The sequence below is a fragment of the Podarcis cretensis genome (genome assembly GCF_951804945.1).
Source record: "Podarcis cretensis genome assembly, chromosome: 15".
NCBI classification, from domain to species: Eukaryota; Metazoa; Chordata; class Lepidosauria; order Squamata; family Lacertidae; genus Podarcis; species Podarcis cretensis.
This window is the reverse complement of record NC_137185.1, coordinates 2,420,544-2,442,158: the sequence shown is the minus strand read 5'-3', so window position 1 is coordinate 2,442,158 and position 21,615 is coordinate 2,420,544. Positions and strand designations below refer to the sequence as shown.

General features: G+C 49.1%; 1 protein-coding gene across 3 annotated transcripts in view; it reads right to left on the bottom strand.

Annotated features, from left to right (window-relative positions):
• The window catches only part of GOSR1 (golgi SNAP receptor complex member 1), a 50,733-nt gene that overhangs the window by 19,760 nt on the left and 9,358 nt on the right, over positions 1–21,615 (bottom strand). For all 3 annotated transcript variants that reach the window (XM_079955874.1, XM_079955875.1, XM_079955876.1), the window contains exons 5-6: positions 21,487–21,578; positions 19,595–19,669 (exon numbers count right to left, since the gene is read on the bottom strand). In XM_079955874.1, coding sequence (XP_079812000.1) covers positions 19,595–19,669; positions 21,487–21,578 — 167 coding nt within the window. The remainder of the gene's footprint in view (positions 1–19,594; positions 19,670–21,486; positions 21,579–21,615) is intronic.

The window sequence follows — 21,615 nt, the reverse complement described above, 5'->3', positions numbered from 1 at the left end:
CGTGTTGTTGGAATGTACGGCTTTGAGTGAGGATGTTTCTATGCAGCACAACGAAGGCAGAGCCCATGATCTGCAGAAGGGAAGTTACAGAGCTGCTAACGGCTGGAGATGAAAGGCTGCTTTCAAGGCTGAGCCACTTCCATTTGGAGAGCAGATGGAGGGGAGCGCTTCTCTCCTGCCCAAGCAGAAGGCCACAAAGGAGAACTAAGATGGAAAAAGAACTGTGCTTAAGAATAAAGGAGCCGCTTGCAGGGATCGAACCGTGCAACCTGGCACTGGGGATAATAGCTTCACTGATGCACAGGAAATTGAGGTGGTGCTCCAGAAACCTGCTAAAGGGAAAGAAACTACAGGAAGGCAGCAGCTGGAGGGAACGACTCATGGTTTCAGCTGTCTCTACACAAATGCACAGAGTATGGGAAACAAGATGAATTTGAGCTCTTAGCACAGGATGGCAAATACGACCTGAAATACATTACTGAAAAGGCCAAATACATTACAGTGGTACCTCAGGTTAAGAACTTAATTCGTTCGGGAGGTCCATTCTTAACCTGAAACTGTTCTTAACCTGAAGCACCACTTTAGCTAATGCGGCCTACAGCTGCTGCCACGCAGCCAGAGGACGATTTCTGTTCTCATCCTGAAGCAAAGTTCTTAACCCGAGGTACTATTTCTGGGTTAGCAGAGTCTGTAACCTGAAGCGTATGTAACCTGAAGCATATGTAACCCGAGGTACCACTGTACTGAAACCTGGTGGGATGAGACTCATGACTGGAATGTAGGAATTGAGGGGTATAACCTGTTCAAAAGGAATAGACCAAACAGGAAGGGAGGAGGAGTGGCGTTGTATATAATGGATGTGTACATTTGTGAAGAAATACATGACCTGGAGCACGAAAAGGAGATTGAGTGTATAAGGGTAAAAATTGTAGGAGAGAGAAACAACAGTGACCTTACTGCTATAGACCACCAAGCCAGACTGAAGCCTTGGATGATGCCTTATGAGAGCAGATTACCAAACATTAAAAAAGGAGAGAAATAGCAATCATGGGGGACTTCAACTTCCCCAATATCTGTTGGGACTCAAACTCTGCCAAGAGTTCCTCCACTGCATCGCTGACAATTTCATTTCCTAGAAGCTGGAAAAACCAACAAGGGGAATCATCTATCTTGGACCTGGTCCTCACCAATAGGGAGGAACTGACTGATGGAGTGCTCAGAAACTTGGGAGGCAGTGCTCGTGTTCTCCTGGGTTTCAGGATACAGAGGCAAGAGAAACATGCACTCTGGAATTTAAGAAGGCCGGTTTCGAAAAGCTGAAGAAGCTCCTGGGTGTGATCCCGTGGTCAGAAATATTCAGTGAGAAGGGAGTTCAAGAAATAGGCGTTTCTGTAAGGAGAAATATTAAAGGTCCAAATGCAGATAATACCAACGAGAAAGAAAAGTGGGAAGCATCTAAGGAAACCGGTGTGGCTGCATAAGGAGCTTATAAAAGACCTGAGAGTTAAGGAAGGCATGTACAGTGGTACCTCGGGTTACATACATTTCGGGTTACAGACTCCGCTAACCCAGAAATATTACCTTGGGTTAAGAACTTTGCTTCAGGATGAGAACAGAAATCGTGCTCCGGCAGCACAGCAGCAGCAGGAAGCCCCATTAGCTAAAGCGGTGCTTCAGGTTAAGAACAGTTTCACATTAAGAGCGGACCTCCGGAACGAATTAAGCACTTAACCCGAGGTACCACTATATAAGAAATGGAAGAAAGGGGAAGTTGCAGGGAGAAAGTCAGGCTGGCGAAAGCTCAGAAGGAGACCCTTCCAACTCTAAGATTCAATTATTATTATTATTAATAATACCCCACCCAGCTGGCTGGGCTTCCCTAGCCACTCTGGGCGGCTTCCAACGAAATTTTAAAATACCATAATACATCAAACATTAAAAGCTTCCCTGAACAGGGCTGCCTTCAGATGTCTTCTAAAAGTCTGATAGTTGTTCTTCTCTTTGACATCTGGTGGGAGGGCATTCCACAGGGCGGGTGCCACCACCGAGAAGGCCCTCTATCATTCCATGAACCATTCAACATGAACAGAGATGCACTGGGTGGCAGGGGGTAAGGAGGGGTCCTATAGGATTTGGGGGGACAGGCCCCATCCCAAAATGCAAAGCCACTTCAAGTCCTCCAGTTAAGACAGGGATGGCGATTAGCGTTGGTGCAGAGGTCACTCTAAGCTAAGGTTACCAGATTTTTTCCAATGAATCCGGGGACACTTTTCAACTTCAATGGATTTTGTATGGGGACTGATTTGTAAATCCTGGAAAATGGGGACGTCTGGTAACCTTACTCTAAGCCGGCCTACTCAAGCTGGTGCCCTCCAGATGTTTGGGAGTTGTGGTCCAAAACATCTGGAGGGCACCAGGTTTCATTCATTCATTCATTGAATTTATATACCGCCCTATACCCAGAGGTCTCAGGGCAGTTCACAGAATAAAATCAAAATATAAAACCACAAAATACATAATAAAAATAAAAACAATAACCCCCCCAAAAACAGATTTTAAAAGGGCTGTGCTTGGGGGGGGGGAGTGATGTAAGCATCTCCACTGGTCTTCCAAAGCAACAGCTCTGTTTTACAGGGACTCAGCACTACCTCTTCATCCTCTGCGAAAGGGAAGTTTATTGCATTTAAGCTGTGACTCCTGCAATGCAGAGAGTTGGACTAGATGACGCTTTGGGTGTCCCTTGCAACTCTACAGTTCTCTGATTCCACGATTCCCTGTGTGTAAGAAGAAGGGGGAGACTATGCACTCTCCTTGGGGGTGGGGAGATGGGCCCAGGCTAGCCTATCTGCCTGCTCCCTGGAGCTGCCAAAGCCAGGATCCTTCCTCCCTCCTCCCTGGAAGGCCAGTTCCTGGAGAGTCTGACTCTCCCATGTAATTGCAGCAGATTCCCCCAGGAACCGGGATAAATGAACTTAAAAACAAAACTGGGCGGGCATTAATGTAAGTCATTACCACCAACCACATCTGTCAGAACAAATTCCGGTAATTCACTAATGGACTATGCAAAGCTTCTCTCTCACCCCCACTCTTACCCATTTCAGCTTTTTCACAGCCTTGCAAAGCTCTGAGCCAGAGAAATCTGCTGGAAAGGAACCACCGTTGAGGAGCTCTATAGGGACACCCACCCACATAAAAAAGAGAGATTTGTAATTAAGAATAATTCAAAGGAAACGGGGAGGGGGGAGGCACTGAGGCCTTCGTTAAGACAAACTAAGAAGAGAGAAAGTTTTAAGGGAGGCTTAAAAAAAGGAAAATATTCTTATCAGACTGAATGTTAATCAAAAGAAGGCATGGGGGGGCGTTAAGGATGCTATCGTGAGCATGATGGGAAAATGTCAGTCTGCCATTAGGAATGAGAGCTCTTCTGCGCGAATAGACACAATTTTGCCCTCTGCTTTTAATTAAAATATAAATATGCATGTATAGAGATAGAGGCATTGACACACACATGCAGCCTAAACCTCATAGGGGCAATAATAATAATAGCAATAATTAAATTTATTACCCGCCGTTCACCAGCAGGCCCCAGGATGGGTTATAACAACCTAATTGTAATTATTTTTTAAAAAAATAATTGGTATAATAATTCTGTGAAATAAAATTTAAGTTTAACTTGCAAAATAAATCTGCTAAGGTGCATCCAATAATATTCAAACAAGAATGTCAACGCAGGCACAGATGCCTCAGTAACCAGCACATACCCAGAGCCCAGAAGAAGTTGGACTCATCCATTATGCCGCACCAGCAGAAGTAAACACTGAAAAGAGCCATTCCAGAGCATTTCACCTAAGTCATGCCTCCTTCCAACCACTCCTTCCCCACAGAATCAGATGCTTCCAAAACAAAACATCCTGCCTAAGGCAATTCTCATCCTCCAGGGAGGGGGAGATCAGGTTTAGAAGCACACTTAGGAAGGTGCTAAATGGCTGGCCTTTGCCCCTCCTTCCCTGTGATTAGCAAAACAGGAACAAATTAAGCATCTCAGCAGAGTTATGCAAAACAAAGTAGGCACATTTGCTCAATGACTAAGGATCTGAAAATCCAGCTTTTACTGATTTGCTTCTCTCTCTCTTTTTAAATTAAAGCATGGAGTAAACAACTATCTACTAAGGATCAGAAACTTACTTTTCTCTCTTGTTTTGGTTGGGTTTTGTTTTTTTAAAATGAAAGCACTGTCAGACTGATATCAGATTCCAGGCTTGGGCAAGAGGCGGCAGAGGCAAGTGGTACATACACTTCAAAGGTGAATATTAATAAGATCTGGATGCTGGAACTTTTTTTAAAAATAGCCAAGAGCCATCCTCACCAGGGGAAGGAACATAGGAAGCCTGCCTTATTGAGACTCTGACCACTGGTCCACCAGGCTCAGGACTGTCTGAACTGACTGAAAAGAAACAAAGATTCTAGTCCTCATGGCTCTGAATGCTGTTTAGTCGTTTAGTCGTGTCCGACTCTTCGTGACCCCATGGACCAGAGAACGCCAGGCACTCCTGTCCTCCACTGCCCCCCGCAGCTTGGTCAGACTCATGCTGGTAACCTCGAAAACACTATCCAACCATCTCGTCCTCTGTCGCCCCCTTCTCCTTGTGCCCTCCATCTTTCCCAACATCAGGGTCTTCTCCAGGGAGTCTTCTCTTCTCATGAGGTGGCCAAAGTACTGGAGCCTCAGCTTCACAATCTGTCCTTCCAGTGAGCACTCAGGGCTGATTTCCTTCAGAATGGAGAGGTTTGATCTTCTTGCAGTCCATGGGACTCTCAAGAGTCTCCTCCAGCACCATAATTCAAAAGCATCAATTCTTCGGCGATCAGCCTTCTTTATGGTCCAGCTCTCACTTCCATACATCACTACTGGGAAAACCATAGCTTTAACTATACGGACCTTTGTTGGCAAGGTGATGTCTCTACTTCTCAAGATGCTGTCTAGGCCTGTCATTGCCCTTCTCCCAAGAAGCAGGCGTCTTTTAATTTCGTGGCTGCTGTCACCATCTGCAGTGATCATGGAGCCCAAGAAAGTAAAATCTCTCACTGCCTCCATTTCTTCCCCTTCTATTTGCCAGGAGGTGATGGGACCAGTAGCCATGATCTTCGTTTTTTTGATGTTGAGCTTCAGACCATATCTCCTCTTTCACCCTCAATAAAAGGCTCTTTAATTCCTCCTCACTTTCTGCCATCAAGGTTGTGTCATCTGCATATCTGAGGTTGTTGATATTTCTTCCGGCAATCTTTCCGGCAATTCCGTGGCGAAGGGGCTTGACGTGGCGAAGGGGCTTGAAGAACTCAGAGAAGCTATGAACTATGCCGAGCAGGGCACCCAAGATGAACAGGTCATAGTGGAGAGTTTTGACCAAACGTGATCCACCTGGAGGAGGAACCGGCAAGCCACTCCAGTATCCCTGCCAAGAAAACTCCATGGACAAAGACAACATGGCTCTGAATAAAGGACTGAAATAGGAACCCAGGAAGCCCCCTAAGCGTTCTGAATTAAGGACTGATTTAAACAGGCAGTTGTCCTATGCTGAGTCGGCTCTCGGGTCCATCTAGCTCAGTATTGTCAGCATTAACTGGGAGCTCTCCAGAATCTGAAACAGGGTTCTGCCCCAGCCCTACCTTGAGATGCCGTTGGGGATTGAACTTGGAACCTTCTGCATGCAAAGGTGATGCTCTGCCACTGTGCTGCGGCCCTTTCCCTAGAATCATGATGCTAGTCCTCATGATTCGAAATAAAGAGATGGTTTAAACAGGAGCAGAGGAAGTTGTTTTCTGCCGAGTCAAACCACTGGGCCATCTAGCTCAGTACTGCCTTCCCTGGCTGGCAGCAGATCTCCTGGGTTTCAAAGAGGGGCATTCCGAGCCCTACTTGGAGATGCTGTTGGGGACTGAACCTAGAACGCCCTGCATGCAAAGGGAGAGTTCTCCAACATCCAGCTGTGAATCCTTTCCTCCGTGCAAGGAGTGAGCACCGTGACCTCACCACACCGCAAGCAGAACGTTCATAAAGACACAAGTCATCCTGCCAAAGCTTCAAGGAACATTCGCCTTATTGCATCCTTTCCAAGTTACAAGAAACAAAGCAAGAAAGAAATCCAACGGGGAAGCAGCTGGAGAAGAATGTGTGTGTTCTGCAGTTCCAACAGTAGCCCTTCTTGCTTTCCTACACTTAATTTATTTTTTATAGAAGAGTATATTTTGGTTCAAGCCACCGGAGCATCAAAAATAGCAAAGCACCAGGGTGATTCAAAACTCTGCAGAGAGAGAGAAAACGGGGGAGAAAGAGAGAAAGAGAAGCACTTTGCCCATCTGGGAGAGAACAGGTAGGATAGGACGGCAGCTTTATTTAGCGATCTTCCTAGCTGAGTGAGAGATTCAGAAGTGCCAAACTGGGCTTCTTTTATCGGAGCTCTTAAAAGCTACGTTGCAATCCGGCAAGTGGAGACTCCTCATCCAGTTGGAGCCCTTTGCAGACTCTGCTGGCAGGACCAAGGGTGGGTGGGTTGGAGGCAGAAGCGCCATAAGGATAAAGGTATTTTGGGCAAAGTGCAGCCAGACTCCTGTGCATGGGAGGTGCCTGTGAACCCTACACTCCGTTTATTTACGTATTCCATAAAATTTAGAGCCCATTGGCAGAATACCTGATCTGCGTGAAGAAGATCCTGGGTTCAAACATAGGAAGGGTGGAGGGCAATCTCTGACTGACACCCCGGAGAGTCACTGCCAGCCAGTGTGGGCAAAGCTAAGTTTGATGGAACAATGGTTTGTCTTGGTAGAAGGTGCTGCCTCCTGAGCTCCAATCTTGCACACCTCACTCTGTCAACGCCAGGGTTCCAGTAACTAATGAACAAAGTGTACCCTGCAAGGCTGAGGTCTGCCACACCTGGTCTAAACAATGCGCATTTCCTGTGGGTTTAAAGGTAAAGGGACCCCTGACCATCAGGTCCAGTCGCAGACAACTCTGGGGTGGCGGCGCTCATCTCGCTTTACTGGCCGAGGGAGCCGACATTTGTCCACAGACAGCTTCCGAGTCATGTGGCCAGCATGACTAAGCCGCTTCTGGTGAACCAGAGCAGCGCACAGAAACACGGTTTACCTTCCTGCTGGAGCAGTACCTATTTATCTACTTGCACATGACGTGCTTTGAAACTGCTAGGTTGGCAGGAGCAGGGACAGAGCAACGGGAGCTCACCCCGTCGCGGGGATTCAAACCGCCGACCTTCTGATCGGCAAGTCCTAGGCTCTGTGGCTTAGACCACAGCGCCACCCGTGTCCCATTGCTGTGGATTTACGATCAAGCAAATAAATAAATATTTATTGCCATTAGGGATGCTTGCCCTGGAACGCCACTCCAAGGAAGTCTTGCAACAATGCCATTTCTCTCCCCTCCACTGGCTGGAAGCTCACCTCCTCTGACACAAACTGCCAACCAAAAGGAAAGCCAAGGGTATAACCAGATTAGTCTGCACCCACCCTCTATTACCCTTGCTCTGCCCGTGAATTGGGGCTTGGAATACACAAAATACGATAAAAATCTAATAGAGCAAATGTTAAAGAGCGTGGTGACCAGGCGCTTTTCGTCCTTATGAACTGGCAGTCGTAAGAATCAGACAGGGAAGAATATAATAGGATTGTACCAGCCTTTGCAGACCTAATGCTCTCTGGGTGTTTTGCACTGCAACTCCCATCAGCCCCAGACAGCACTGGTCAGAATCTGCAAGTAGGGACCCTCAAGCCTGGGCCTCTTTAGGTGGCCCTCGGGAATCTCCCCAGCCACGCCTCCTTCCCAGCCACGCCTCCTTCCCCAAGACCACACCCCTCCCTGGCCCTGCTTCACATCCTCCCATGACTGCTTCTGCCTGGCTGGGAAAAGTGTCCTTGAACTATGGTCATGCCTCCTGGGTTGAGAATAGAGAGAGGAGGGTGTACAGAATCTGCACCCGCTGCTTCCCCCAGAAGGTTGCTCAGGAAGGAATGCGGCCCTTGGGGGGGGGGAGATTTCTCAACTCCTGAACTACTGGGTTGCAGCGGGTCAAAGCCACAGCACGATCACTGTACAAATAAACAATTAACAACAAAAAAGTGGGTCCCCAAAATGCTTTTTGGGCTAAAGGTGGAACCTCAGGTCTCAATTGCTGAAAATTGCTGTTTAAGTTATTGTGCTCAGATATATATATATGGGGAGGGAGGGGAGAGAAAACAGTTCTATGAGTTCTTGTGTTCTAGTATATACACAGAAAACTGCTGCACGAGTTCTTGTGTTCTGATATAAAAGCAGAGACCATTCTGCATACGTCCAATTTATGTGTGACTGCTACATGCACACCACTTGTGGCCCCGCAAGGTGGCGGAATGGGCTGAAGAAGAAGAAGAGTTGGGATTTGATATCCCGCCTTTCACTCCCCTTCAGGAGTCTCAAACCGGCTAACATTCTCCTTTCCCTTCCTTCCCCACAAAAACATTCTGTGAGGACATTTGCAATGACCAGGAACGCAACCCATATGCAAACGGGGAGTTGCCAGTATATATAAAGAGAAAACTGCTGTACGAGTTATTCTGCGTGCATGAGAGTGCGCGCGCTCTCTCTCTCTCTATATATATGTAAAACTGCTGTACTAGCTCTTGTGCTCTGATTTTAATATATATATATATAGAGAGAGAGAGTAAATCCCTTGCCAGGGAAAACAGATGAAAGAAATGCACGTACAGACATAAAAGACCGGCTGTTATCTGTACTAATGATGCTCAAGCAAGCCCACTCTCTCTACCGCATCTGCCTTTCATGCTGGTTATTTATAAATACCAACAACAATGGTAATAATAAGGAAGCCCAGGAGAGCTCCTCTGCCCCTTGGAGCATCCCGCGCACACACTCACAGGCACGCAGAAAAACCCTAATTAAGCTGTTCAAGGACCTGCCTGGCTCCGTTATGTAACTGTGCTCCTCCATCACAGCCATTGTTTCCATAAATGGGAACTCTGAGGGGGGAGACAGGGAGTGGGGGGGGGGTGGCCCCACCGCTCAATATGGCAGGGCATCTGCCAGGGCCCCCCACCCCACCAAGGGGGCTCACCCTGGACTTTCTCCTCTGCTACCCTTCACAACAGTGGTGGAGAGGAGCAGAATCAGTAGACGTCGCTTCCTGCTGGTTCCTGTACGCAATGGGCATGGATGGCTAAAAAACCCTCACTATACCAATGTATATTCCACATGGCTACTGCCTAGGAAAGCTAAACCCTGGAATAAGCCCTCAAGGACCAGCAGACCTGATGGGGCATCTGTGCTGCCTGTGGAGAACCAGGTCCCTAAGTTATCCCACTGCTTGCCTCTGCTGCCTTACTGGGCCAGCCTCCCCAGACCAGCTTCCTGCTTTCAATGGTGGGCCATGCTTCTAAGCCATGCTCTGCTAGACGGCCACTGACCTGTGACAGGGCCTTTTTAGTGGTGGCTCCCCGTTTGTGGAACGCTCTCCCTTGACTCGCCTTTACTTTAAGAGACACCAGTGCCCAAATGTTGTAAGATAAAAAGATAAGAAGAGCCTGATGGATCAGGCCAACGGCCCGTCTAGTCCAACATCTTGTTTCCACAGCGGCCCGCCAGATAGCTATGAAAATGTTTTTAATGTTTGATGTTTTATTGTGCTTTTCATATTTTGCTGCGAGCCACCCACAGTGGCTGAGGCAACCCAGTCTTATGGGTGGCATATAAAAAGTAAAATAAAATAGTAATAGTAATAATAATAATAGTTGTTATTTTCCCTCCATGTATAGGGACGCGGGTGGCGCTGTGGGTTAAACCACAAAGCCTAGGACTTGCCGATCGGAAGGTTGGCGGTTCGAACCCCGCGACGGGGTGAGCTCCCGTAGCTCGGTCCCTGCTCCTGCCAACCTAGCAGTTCGAAAGCACATAAAAGTGCAAGTAGATAAATAGGTAACACTCCGGCGGGAAGGTAAACGGTGTATTCGTGTGCTGCTCTGGTTCGCCAGAAGCGGCTTAGTCATGCTGGCCACATGACCCGGAAGCTGTACGCCGGCTCCCTCGGCCAATAAAGCGAGATGAGCGCCGCAACCCCAGAGTCAGTCACAACTGGACCTAATGGTCAGGGGTCCCTTTACCTTTACCTTACCCTCCATGTATAAGTCCAATCCTCTTTTAGAGCCATCCAAGTTGGCTTCTTTCATAGGGGAGTTGCTCCTCAACACCCTGAACACATTGGGCTGCCCTTTTCTGAACCTTTTCCGTGTGGGGGGAGCAGAACTGCAGGCATTCAGGGAAGGCCATATAGCAAGGCCTGACGCCAAGAGCTTCCACCCTTCAGAGGTAAACCAGGTCTTCATGGAGAGAAGGCAGCCTTTAACCATCCTTGGTATTCTATACTGCCCCCCAGAAAAAAACACACTTTACATATACAAATGAATGCCTTCAGTGCTGATTTAGGAAATTACTCCTCCCCCCCATAAGCCATTAAGCTTCAGAAGCTCTCAGGGCTACACTCTCCAAAAACACACACACACACACACAGAAGTGAGTGCTGAGCTGACAAACTCATTTCCTCTTAGCCCAGCACTTTGCAGGATGAGCAGCTGAAGCCTGTCCATTCATCACCCAGCCCTGTGCCTCCATTTGATGGAAAGCCTCACCCGCTACAGGAGGGAAGGCCGTGGGGGGGGGGAGAGAAAGGAGAACCACACAAATGGATGAATTATTTACTCTGCTTGCCTAAAAAGGGTATTAGCCGGGGAAAGTGGGGCAGGGAAAGGGAGAGGTGCTTTGCAGAGCTGGTCATCAAGGAAACCCAGGAGCTGCTTCACTTATTACTCATACGTAGCCTGGGCAGAGGAGCATCTCTGCCTGGGCATCCCTAATGCAAACAAACATTCGGATTCCAACTCAACTGCGGAACGGGCTGCCTCAAAAGGGGGGGGGGGGATGGACTCTCCTTCAGCAGAGGTTTCCAAACAGGGGTTGGATGGCCACCTGTCAGGGACGCTCTGCTAAAGGTAAAGGTAAAGGTACCCCTGCCCGTACGGGCCAGTCTTGACAGACTCTGGGGTTGTGCGCCCATCTCACTTAAGAGGCCAGGGGCCAGCGCTGTCCGGAGACACTTCCGGGTCACGTGGCCAGCGTGACATTGCTGCTCTGGCGAGCCAGAGCCGCACACGGAAACGCCGTTTACCTTCCCGCTGGTAAGCGGTCCCTATTTATCTACTTGCACCCGGAGGTGCTTTCGAACTGCTAGGTTGGCAGGCGCTGGGACCGAGCAGCGGGAGCGCACCCCGCCGCAGGGATTCGAACCGCCGACCTTTCGATCGGCAAGCCCTAGGCGCTGAGGCTTTAACCCACAGCGCCACCTGCGTCCCCTAACGCTCTGCTAGATTCCTGCATTGCAGGGGGTTGGACTGGATGACCCCCGGGGGTCCCTTCCAAAGCCACAATTTCTGGGGTGACCCACTTGTTTCAGAGAGCAGTCTGGAGTGCCAGGTGTAATGCTTAAGGCTCTAACTTGACCTTACTTAACTGGGTGCCCTCCAGATGTTCTGGACTATGGCTCCCACCAGCCCAAGGCAGCACGTCAAGCCACTGGTCCCTCTAGCTCAATACTGTCAACACTGACTGGCAGCAGCTCTCCTGGGATTCAGGGAGGAGCCTTTCCCCAGCCCTACTGGAGATGCCCCTGGGGATTGAACCTGCGACTTTCTGCATGCAAAGCAGATGCTCTGCCAACTGAGCTTTGGTCCTTCCTGTAACATAGAGCAAGACCCCAGTCCTCATGGGTATGAACTAAAGGCTAATTTAAATAGGAACATTGGAAGCTGCCTGAAACGAAGTCGGTCCGTTGGCCCATCTAGCTCAGCAAGGACTACACTGACTGGCAGCAGCTCTTCAAGGATTCAAGAAGGAGTCTCTCTCCCAGCATTACCTGGGCATGCTAGGGATTGAACCTGGGACCTTCTGCATGCAAAGCAGATGATCTGCCCCAACTTCTTCTGGGGCCGAAGACGGCATATGCCTCAGTGGTTGTGCGTGCAATATGGGAGTTGCCTGTATACATCCCGAGGACCCTGCTCCCTCCCACCCACCCCAGATTTGGAACAGTCAGCCTTGACATCTGCACCCCCATCAGCAGCTAAATCTTTTGTTACCATCTTCCCGCTTTGCTACTACTCCCTCCTGCAGGGCCCATCCCTGGAGGACACGGATTTATAATAGCTGGCCTTGACCCCAGACTCCTGGGTGGGGTGGGGAGGTTAAAGGGGGAAAATTGCTGGTTCACTGTGAATGATTTTGGGTCTAGGGAGGGGTTGAGGTTTTGTTTATTTGTTAATTAGTGGATCTGAGTACAGTGGTACCTGAGTACCAGAGTACCGTTCCGGAGCCCCGTTCGCATCCTGAATAGAACGTAAGACGTGACTGCGTGTCTGCACTTGCGCGGGTCACGTTTCACCGCTTCCGCGCATGACGTCATTTTGACCATCTGCACATGCGCAAGCGGCGAAACCTGGAAGTAACGGAGCCATTACTTCCGGGTCACCATGGAGTGAAACCCGAAAATACTTATCCTGAAGCATATTTATCCCGAGGTATGACTGTATTGCTTTGTTTATTATTTCACTATTTTTTAAAAAATAGGTGTCATGTTATATGAAATATTAATGTATTACATGATTTCCCCCCCCCCCCTCCAACTTTCCCCCCATGGTACTATGTATTGTATATCTTTCTTTTGTTGTAAGATGCTCGGAGACATTTGGGTGACAAACGACTAATATGTCTAATAAATGGAAATGAATATTTACGGGCTTCAAGAACAGTTGCAAAACAACCCTGTGTGTTTGGAAAGGAGCCCATTAATCTGTGGCTACCGGTAAGGTAAGCTCCTGAGTGGAAGCTGCCCAGCGGTTTCCTTTGCAAAGGCAGAAACAACAGAGCAGAGAATCCGTCGACACATATCAAGGCTTGCACAGGCGTCAGTGGGGTTTTCCGATCCCTCCACCTGGCCTGTCTAAATCGAATGGTGCTGAAGGGCCCCTTGGCCCTTCCGTGAGATGGAGAAGCACTGCTTGAAAACATCCCGTGGGGAAAATGAAAGAGGGCCGGACCTTGGAAGGGTACAATCCAGCTGGCAATAGGGTAGGTAGGGAAAACTACAGCTGAGGAATCAGTAACCACAAGGTATCTTCTATATAGTTTCAAAGAATGCAAGCATGCTATAAGCACTCTAGCCTCAAAGCCTTGGATATTACATTTTTTTAAACGATGATAATAAAATAGGCAAAATGCCCACCGAGCTACAGGCAAAATACTCTTGGGATGATGCAAGGTTGCAAATCCCCACCATTAAAGCTGCCGCAGTACAGCTGCTGCCTCTCTCTCTCTCTGCTCCGGGCTAGAGAGCCCCACTCTCAAAAAGGAAATTGCATTAGGAGCGCAAGGCTTTCCGGCCAGAAAAACCCTCCAGTCCCGTAGCAGCAGGGCCAGAGCTGCATCGATCCTGACAAGCCACTCACCCAGAGTGCCGCAAACGTCCGCGTCAATTAAGCAGAGGAAGGAGGTGGGGCTGGGCCGTGAGGAAAGAGAGGAGTGCCTGGATCCCCAGGTCAAAGCTAAAGTATTCAAGCTGGCCACATGAGAAGTTAAAGAGAGTCTGGATAGAGAAGAGTTTCCTCCTTTTCTCATAACACTAGAACTTGGGGATGAATGTTGGAAGACTCAGAACAGATAAAAGAAAGTCCGTCTTCACACAAGGCATCGTTAACCTATGGAACTCGCTCCTGCAGGAGGCTGTGACGGTGGTCAACTTGGATGGCTTGAAAAGAGGATTAGACAAACTCAGTGAGGGCTTTTGATGGCTGCCAGCCAGGATGGCTTTGCTCTGCCTCCAGAGCTGGAGACAGCGATGCTTACAAATAATAATAATAATAATAATAATAATAATAATAATAATAATAATAAAAAATTTATTATTTGTACCCCGCCCATCTGGCTGGGTTTCCCCAGCCACTCTGGGCGGCTTCCAACAAAGATGAAAAATACACTAAAATGTCACATATTAAAAACTTCCCTGAACAGGGCTGCCTTCAGATGTCTTCTGAATGTCAGGTAGTTGTTTATCACTTTGACATCTGATGGGAGGGTGTTCCACAGGGCGGGCGCCACTACCGAGAAGGCCCTCTGCCTGGTTCCCTGTAACTTGGCCTCTCGCAGTGAGGGAACCGCCAGAAGGCCCTCGGAGCTGGACCTCAGTGTCCGGGCAGAACGATGGGGGAGGAGACGCTCCTTCAGGTCTTTGGGCTGAGGCCGTTTAGGGCTTTAAAGGTCAGCACCAACACTTTGAATTGTGCTCGGAAACGTACTGGGAGCCAATGTAGGTCTTTCAAGACTGGTGTTATATGATCTCGGCGGCCGCTCCCAGTCACCAGTCTAGCTGCCGCAGTCTGGATTAGTTGTAGTTTCCGTGTCACCTTCAAAGGTAGCCCCACGTAGAGCGCATTGCAGTAGTCCAAGCGGGAGATAACCAGAGCATGCACCACTCTGGCGAGACAGTCTGCGGGCAGATAGGGTCTCAGCCTACGTACCAGATGGAGCTGGTAAACAGCTGCCCTGGATACAGATTTGACCTGTGCCTCCATGGACAGCTGTGAGTCCAAAATGACTCACAGGCTGCGCACCTGGTCCTTTAGGGGCACAGTTACCCCATTCAGGACCAGGGAATCCTCCACACCTGCCCGCCTCCTGTCCCCCAAAAACAGTACTTCTGTCTTGTCAGGATTCAACCTCAATCTGTTAGCCGCCATCCATCCTCCAACCGCCTCCAGACACTCACACAGGACCTTCACCGCCTTCACTGGTTCTGATTTAAAAGAGAGGTAGAGCTGGGTATCATCCGCATACTGATGAACACCCAGCCCAAACCTCCTGATGATCTCTCCCAGTGGCTGCATGTAAATGTTGAAAAGCATGGGGGAGAGGACAGAACCCTGAGGCACCCCACAAGTGAGAGCCCAGGGGTCTGAACACTCATCCCCCACCACCACTTTCTGAACACAGCCCAGGAGGAAGGAGCGGAACCACTGTATGACAGTGCCCCCAGCTCCCAGCCCCTCAAGATGGTCCAGAAGGATGTTATGGCCGATGGTATCAAACGCCGCTGAGAGATCCAGCAGAACTAGGAAACAGCTCTCACCTTTGTCCCTAGCCCGCCAGAGATCATCAACCAGTGCGACCAAGGCAGTTTCAGTCCCATGATGAGGCCTGAATCCCAACTGGAAGGGATCCAAATGGTCCGTTTCTTCCAGGCGTGCCTGGAGTTGTTCAGCAACCACTCGCTCAATCACCTTGCCCAAGAATGGAAGATTTGAGACTGGGCGATAATTGGCCATCGTGGCCGCATCTAAAGATGGTTTTTTAAGAAGCGGTTTAATAACCGCCTCTTTCAGCGGGTCTGGGAAGGCTCCCTCACGGAGGGAAGCATTCACCACCCCACGAAGCCCATCGCCCAGTCCTTCCCGGCTAGCTTTTATAAGCCAGGATGGGCAAGCATCCAGGAGACAGGTGGTTGGCTTCACTCGTCCAAGCAGCCTGTCCACATCCTCGGAGGTAACAGATTGGAATTGATCCCACACAACTTGACTAGACAGGACTCTAGCACTCTCCCGCCCTGGCCCTGCTCCCACGGTGGAGTCTACTTCTTCCCGAATCTGAGCGATTTTATTTGCAAAAAACTTTGCAAAATCATTGCAGAAGATCATGTGGCCCCGATGTCGCAGGTGGTTCCGCTAAATTGTGAACCACCTGAAAAAGTCTCCTGCTGCTGTTTTCTGCAGATGCAATAGAGGCGGCGAAGAAAGTCTTCTTCGCCGTCGCTATCGCCACTTGGTAGGCTCGACATTGAGCTCTAACCTCTGTCCGGTCAGATTCGGAATGAGTTATCCGCCACCGGCACTCTAGCCGTCTCAACGATTGTTTCATTGCCCTCAGATCCGTGGAAAACCACGGGGCTGTCTGGGCTCCATGCAATCGGAGAGGGCGCTTCGGAGCCAAACAGTCAATAGCCCTGGTTAACTCCACATTCCAGTGGGCCACCAGGGAATCGGCTGAAAGGCCATCAACATGGGATAAAGCATCCCCTACCACTCTCTGGAAACCATTTGGATCCATTAAGTGGAGGGGGCGGACCATCCGAATTGGTCCCACCTCCCTGCAGAGGGGATGGGTCGCAGAGAAGTCCAGTTGCACCAGGAAGTGATCTGACCATGGCACTTCTTTCGTTTCGCTTTTACTTAGTGTCAGATCACCAACATCCATAGAGGTAAACACCAGGTCCAAGGCATGTCCGCGGCTATGGGTTGGGCCAGACTTATTCAGGGACAGCCCCATGGAGGCCATACTTTCCATGAAGTCCCGAGCGGCCCCTTGTAAGGTCGTGTTGGCATGGATGTTAAAATCCCCTAGGACAACCAAGCTAGGTGTCTCCAGGAGAACATCCGCCACAACCTGAAGCAGCTCGGGCAGGGAATCCTTGGTGCAGCGGGGAGGTCGGTACACCAAAAGGAATCTTGTACTGCCCCTATTGCCCAACTTCCAGAACATGCCCTCGGAAAACTGGGTCTTCCCAATAGGACGCCTGGTGCAAACTAATGACTTCCTAAAAATCACTGCAACCCCCCCTCCCCGCCCACATGACCTGGGTTGCTGTGCGTAAGAGAAACCTGGTGGACAAGCGGCGGCAAGGACAGGCCCATCTGCTTCATCCAACCAAGTCTCTGTTACACATGCCAGGTCAAGTCCTCCATCCATGATCAAGTCATGGATGGCAGTGGTCTTATGAATCATTGACCTGGCATTGCACAGCAGCACCTTCAGGTCATGTGGGTATCCCTTGCTGATACAGTGGTACCTCGGGTTAAGTACTTAATTTGTTCCGGAGGTCTGTTCTTAACCTGAAACTGTTCTTAACCTGAAGCACCACTTTAGCTAATGGGGCCTCCCACTGCTGCCACGCCGTTGAAGCACGATTTCTGTTCTTATCCTGAAGCAAAGTTCTTAATCTGAAGCACTATTTCTGGGTTAGGGGAGTCTGTAACCTGAAGAGTAAGTAACCTGAAGTGTATGTAACCCGAGGTACCACTGTAACAGTTGCTGGAAACTGCAGGAGGGGAGAGGGCTTTTGTGCTTGAATCCTGCTTGTGGGTTTCACACAATAGACAATGCCTGGTTGGCCACTGTGAAAACAGGATACTGGACTAAGATGCCCCCCCTTTGGCCTGATCCAGCAGAGTTCTTATCTTTTCATATTCTTAGACTTCTAGTGGAGGGGAGGGACTGCTCCTCTCATCTGGCCAGAAACTGATGGATGACTTCCTAAAACTCAAGGGAGGAAGGGAATCTACCTGTCCTCTATCAACCTGGAAAGGGAAAGGGAGGTTGTCTTCCACGAGATGGATTGAGAAAGTGTTTTATCAGCCTCAGCAGCCAACTCAATTAGCTTTCGGTCAAAAACCATATTAGAAAAGATGTGATGAATAGATGTCTTTTTTTAGTCGTCAAGATTTGCGGCATATCCATCAACTACACACACACACACACTTAAAGTCTTGCGCTTTCTTATTAAGAATATTCAAGATAAATGGATCCTTGGGGACTTGCCTGACAGGTGCTGTACCTGCAAATTTGTGATACCTGCAAATTATGCATGAGGGGCCACAATGCACCAGGAATCAATCTGGCACAGAAATTGCCATAAACCATGATAAATGGGAGTTGCTCCTTATTTGTCACAATGGGATTTGTGTATAAGTTCCTCAAACACAACGGAAGTAAAAATCCACAGGCTGCAGAATCAGGTGCAGAATGTCGCTTGCTGAGAACTTTTGCCTTTAAATATGAAGTTTCTAGTCCTTATAAGACACATAGCCTATCTGCTGAAATCTCAGTAGTCAGAGAGGTGACAGAGTGAGGCTGCTATTATGGGGTGCAGGGGTGGGTGGGGGTGCTTCGGAGCCCTATTGAGCAGCTCACGGCTCCCCTCCCTAGGGAATAGAGCATGCAGAATGATTTATGCAGGTCACAGAATCTAGTTTCTCTTAGGGCAGAAATGGCTTTAACTTGGCAAAGTACTGATCGCAAGGATGCTGCTGCTTCCCATCGCCCAGCCTACCGCTGCCCTACACCCCACCAGTCCCAATGAACACCAGCCACCAAATAGCCCGCAGGTCCCCTATTCCTGCTCCACCCACTACACCACACTGCACGCTCCCTTCCTCCACCGACATTTCAAAGCCAGAAGGTGCTCAAAGCTTCAGGACACTCCTAACTAACAACATTTGCCCATTATCTGTTCACAACAGACATCCAGCAAGTGAAAATCAATGGATGCCCCTCCCTCAGCCCTTCCAAACTTTGCAAATGCCAGCGAGAGCCCCATGGGGAAATTGAGGGATGCACAGACGCGGTTTATCAGATTCCTTGGCCTATCACAACCAAGCAAAAATTTAAAAAGCCATTTCCTGTAAGAGGTTTTCATGCACCTTTGATTACAGAAAATAACAAAACCAGGAGCAGATATTGGAGAACGGGTCTTCTCAAGGGGAAGAGCGCCCCCTAGAGCCCACATGCTGCTATGGCTTTTGCAGAAAGCATCCTGCTGCTATCACATTTCCCTGCAGATTTTTTTTAGGAATGCAGTTTCATAAAATTATGAAAGCCTAATGAAGGAGCACACTGGAAGTGAAGCTGCACAATGGGAAGAGACAGAAACAAACCTAAAATCTAAAAGTGAAATAATAATAATAATAATAATAATAATAATAATAATAATATCACTATCCCTGGGAAGCACATTATTTGTGTGTGCAGCTCTTCAGAGGCCCAGTGAAATCAGCACGTTGTTTTTTTTAAAAGGTGTTTTCACTGATTTGCTTTCCCCCCCTAATACTCTAAATAATGTAAGGCAAGTCTGTGTAGGCAACTGAGCTGTACATTGCTAAGTACCACTGTAAAAAAATGACATTTGAGCAAGGGTGCATTTGCCAACCGGTGGCTCTCAAGCTGTTTTGTACTACAGCTCCCATCAACCCCAGCCAGCCGGGTCACATTGTCCATCTGGATGAATGAGACTTTGCCCCACCAACCAGCGCCTGCTCTCAGCCAGCCCCTCACCTGCCTGCCTTTCTACTCATAACCAGTCCAGGAGGTTGCCCTGCCTGCCATCTTCCTCCTCTTTAGTCTCTGCGTTGTCCCTCATAGAAATCAGCAGGATGGAGGACAGGTACCAAGCCAGAATTAGTTTTCTCTGGCTGTCATTGGCTCTGGCGCCACCTGCTGTTGGGCTCCTTGCTTTTTGCCTAACCAGGCCCAATGGGCAGTGCCCACCACTGCTTTAAGGTGGCACAGGGCTCCTTGGCTTTTCTGGCTGCGAGAGTCTAACACAGCCGCCCCTGCTGGAAACGTCCCCTAGATGTAGAAAACAGTGGATTATGACAGGAGGTATCGTGGGTGGCGACCAGTTCTCTTTGAGGAATAATTGGATACTAAGCACAGACTTACTTCCGAAGGTGCTCGTGTTCCTTTAAGAAAAGCTCTGTCCTTCTGTTGTTGACGCCACACCCGCTTTTGTAGGACCTGGAAGATAAAGGTAGAAAGTCCCCCCAAAATGAGATTGCAGGAGCAGTGAACCATGTTGTAGTTAATTGTTGCAGCTTGTCTTCACTTACCCCACCCCACTGCCCAGCTCACAGAAGAATATTCCTACGTTATGAATAGTCCATGTCACCATTAATAAAAAGAGGTTGGAACAGGCCAGTATAAATGTGGACTGTCGCTGGATCAAGGGACTTTTCTTCTTTAAGTTCTCAAAGCTCTTAACCTAGCTCAAGGCTGTCATCTGAACTAGTCAGATGTTTAAGTGGTAATCAATCACAGTCAGTCCATCATTTGATAAATAGGACTTTAGAGCCGCCTTGCCACAAAATGGCAATTAGGCATTCTGTTTTGGTGACTGTAATCTTGGTTCAAGGAGCCATTTGGTGCCTAGTTTATATATCTCAGGGACGCGGGTGGCGCTGTGAGTTAAACCTCAGAGCCTAGGGCTTGCCGATCAGAAGGTCGGCGGTTCGAATCCCTGTGACGGGGTGAGCTCTCGTTGCTCGGTCCCTGCTCCTGCCCACCTAGCAGTTCGAAAGCACGTCAAAGTGCAAGTAGATAAATAGGTACCGCTCCGGTGGGAAGGTAAATGGCGTTTCCGTGCGCTGCTCTGGTTCTCCAGAAGCAGCTTAGTCATGCTGGCCACATGACCCGGAAGCTGTATGCCGGCTCCCTCGGCCAATAAAGCGAGATGAGCGCCGCAACCCCAGAGTCATTCGCAACTGGACCTAATGGTCAGGGGTCCCTTGACCTTTATATATCTCAGTTTCTAACAGTGTCTGCAGGCCCCAAGCCCCAGCAGAACAGAATGTTGGCTGTGCCACCAAGTTGCCTGGGAGTGAATCAACAGGCAGGGTCAGCCTCGCTGCTCCTTCCACCATTTGGGCAATTCAAATTGTAGCCCCTGTGAAAAAGCCAGTTGCCAATCGCAGCAACGTAGTGCTTCTTTTGCTGTTCTAGAGGGAGGGAAAGGCTATTCTGCGGTTCTTAGCAGACAGAAGGCAGCCACAGGCTGAGCTCGGTTCAAAACAGCAGTGGCCTCCAGGAAAGTAAATATTTGCTGGAGGGAAAACACAAGCAGGGAGTGGCTCCTTGCATGAAGCAAAGATCCGATTCTCGCTGTTGGCAAATCCTGCACAGCTTTGGGGAAGCAAAAGAGAAATTCCCAGGGCATATTTTTCTTAGGAATGAGGCAAACTATCTTTTCCATGCTCTGTCAGCCTAGGTTTTATTGGAACAGAAAATTTTGCTGCGTCTCTCCCCCTGCTCCTCTTTGGTGTCTCTTACAAAGAGCAGAGAGCTGCCTTGCCTTTCAAAGCTAACTCCATAACACCAGACTTCTTCAATCTTGCCACCCCAGACGTTGCTGGACTACAACTCCCATTGCCCCTGATCATTGTCACAACTCCCTGTGCGATGGGAGTTGGGAGTCCAGTGGCTCCCCAGGTCTTTCTATCAGGCCCTTGGAACTCCCCCTAGGCCTTGCCCTCGCTGGCCCTGCTTTGCATCCTCCTCAAATGTTTTTGCCTGGCTGGAACTGTGTCCTTGAACTCCGATCATACCTCTCTGCTGACTTGGAGAGGGGTCTGTGTAGAAACGAACCTTCACTGTCCCAGTCACTTTCTCCTCTGGCTCTGTCCACCAGTGGTCTGCGGTCAACAAGAGGCTGCCCGAAAGGCAATGTTGGCCCTCAGGCTGAAAAACATTCTCTACCCTTGGGCTCTGGGTCCTTTCTGCCCTGGTGGAGCTTAGGTGAAGGCCATGCTCCCTAACGACTGCAGAGAGCACTAACTTACTCGATATCCTTCCGCACCGAACCCATGAGGTTCTCTCTTTCCCGCACTGCCAGGAAGTTGGTTTTGGTTTTGTGAAATTCGTGTGTGTAGTCCTGTAACAAGAGCAAAAGAATCCAAGCGTGTCAGACT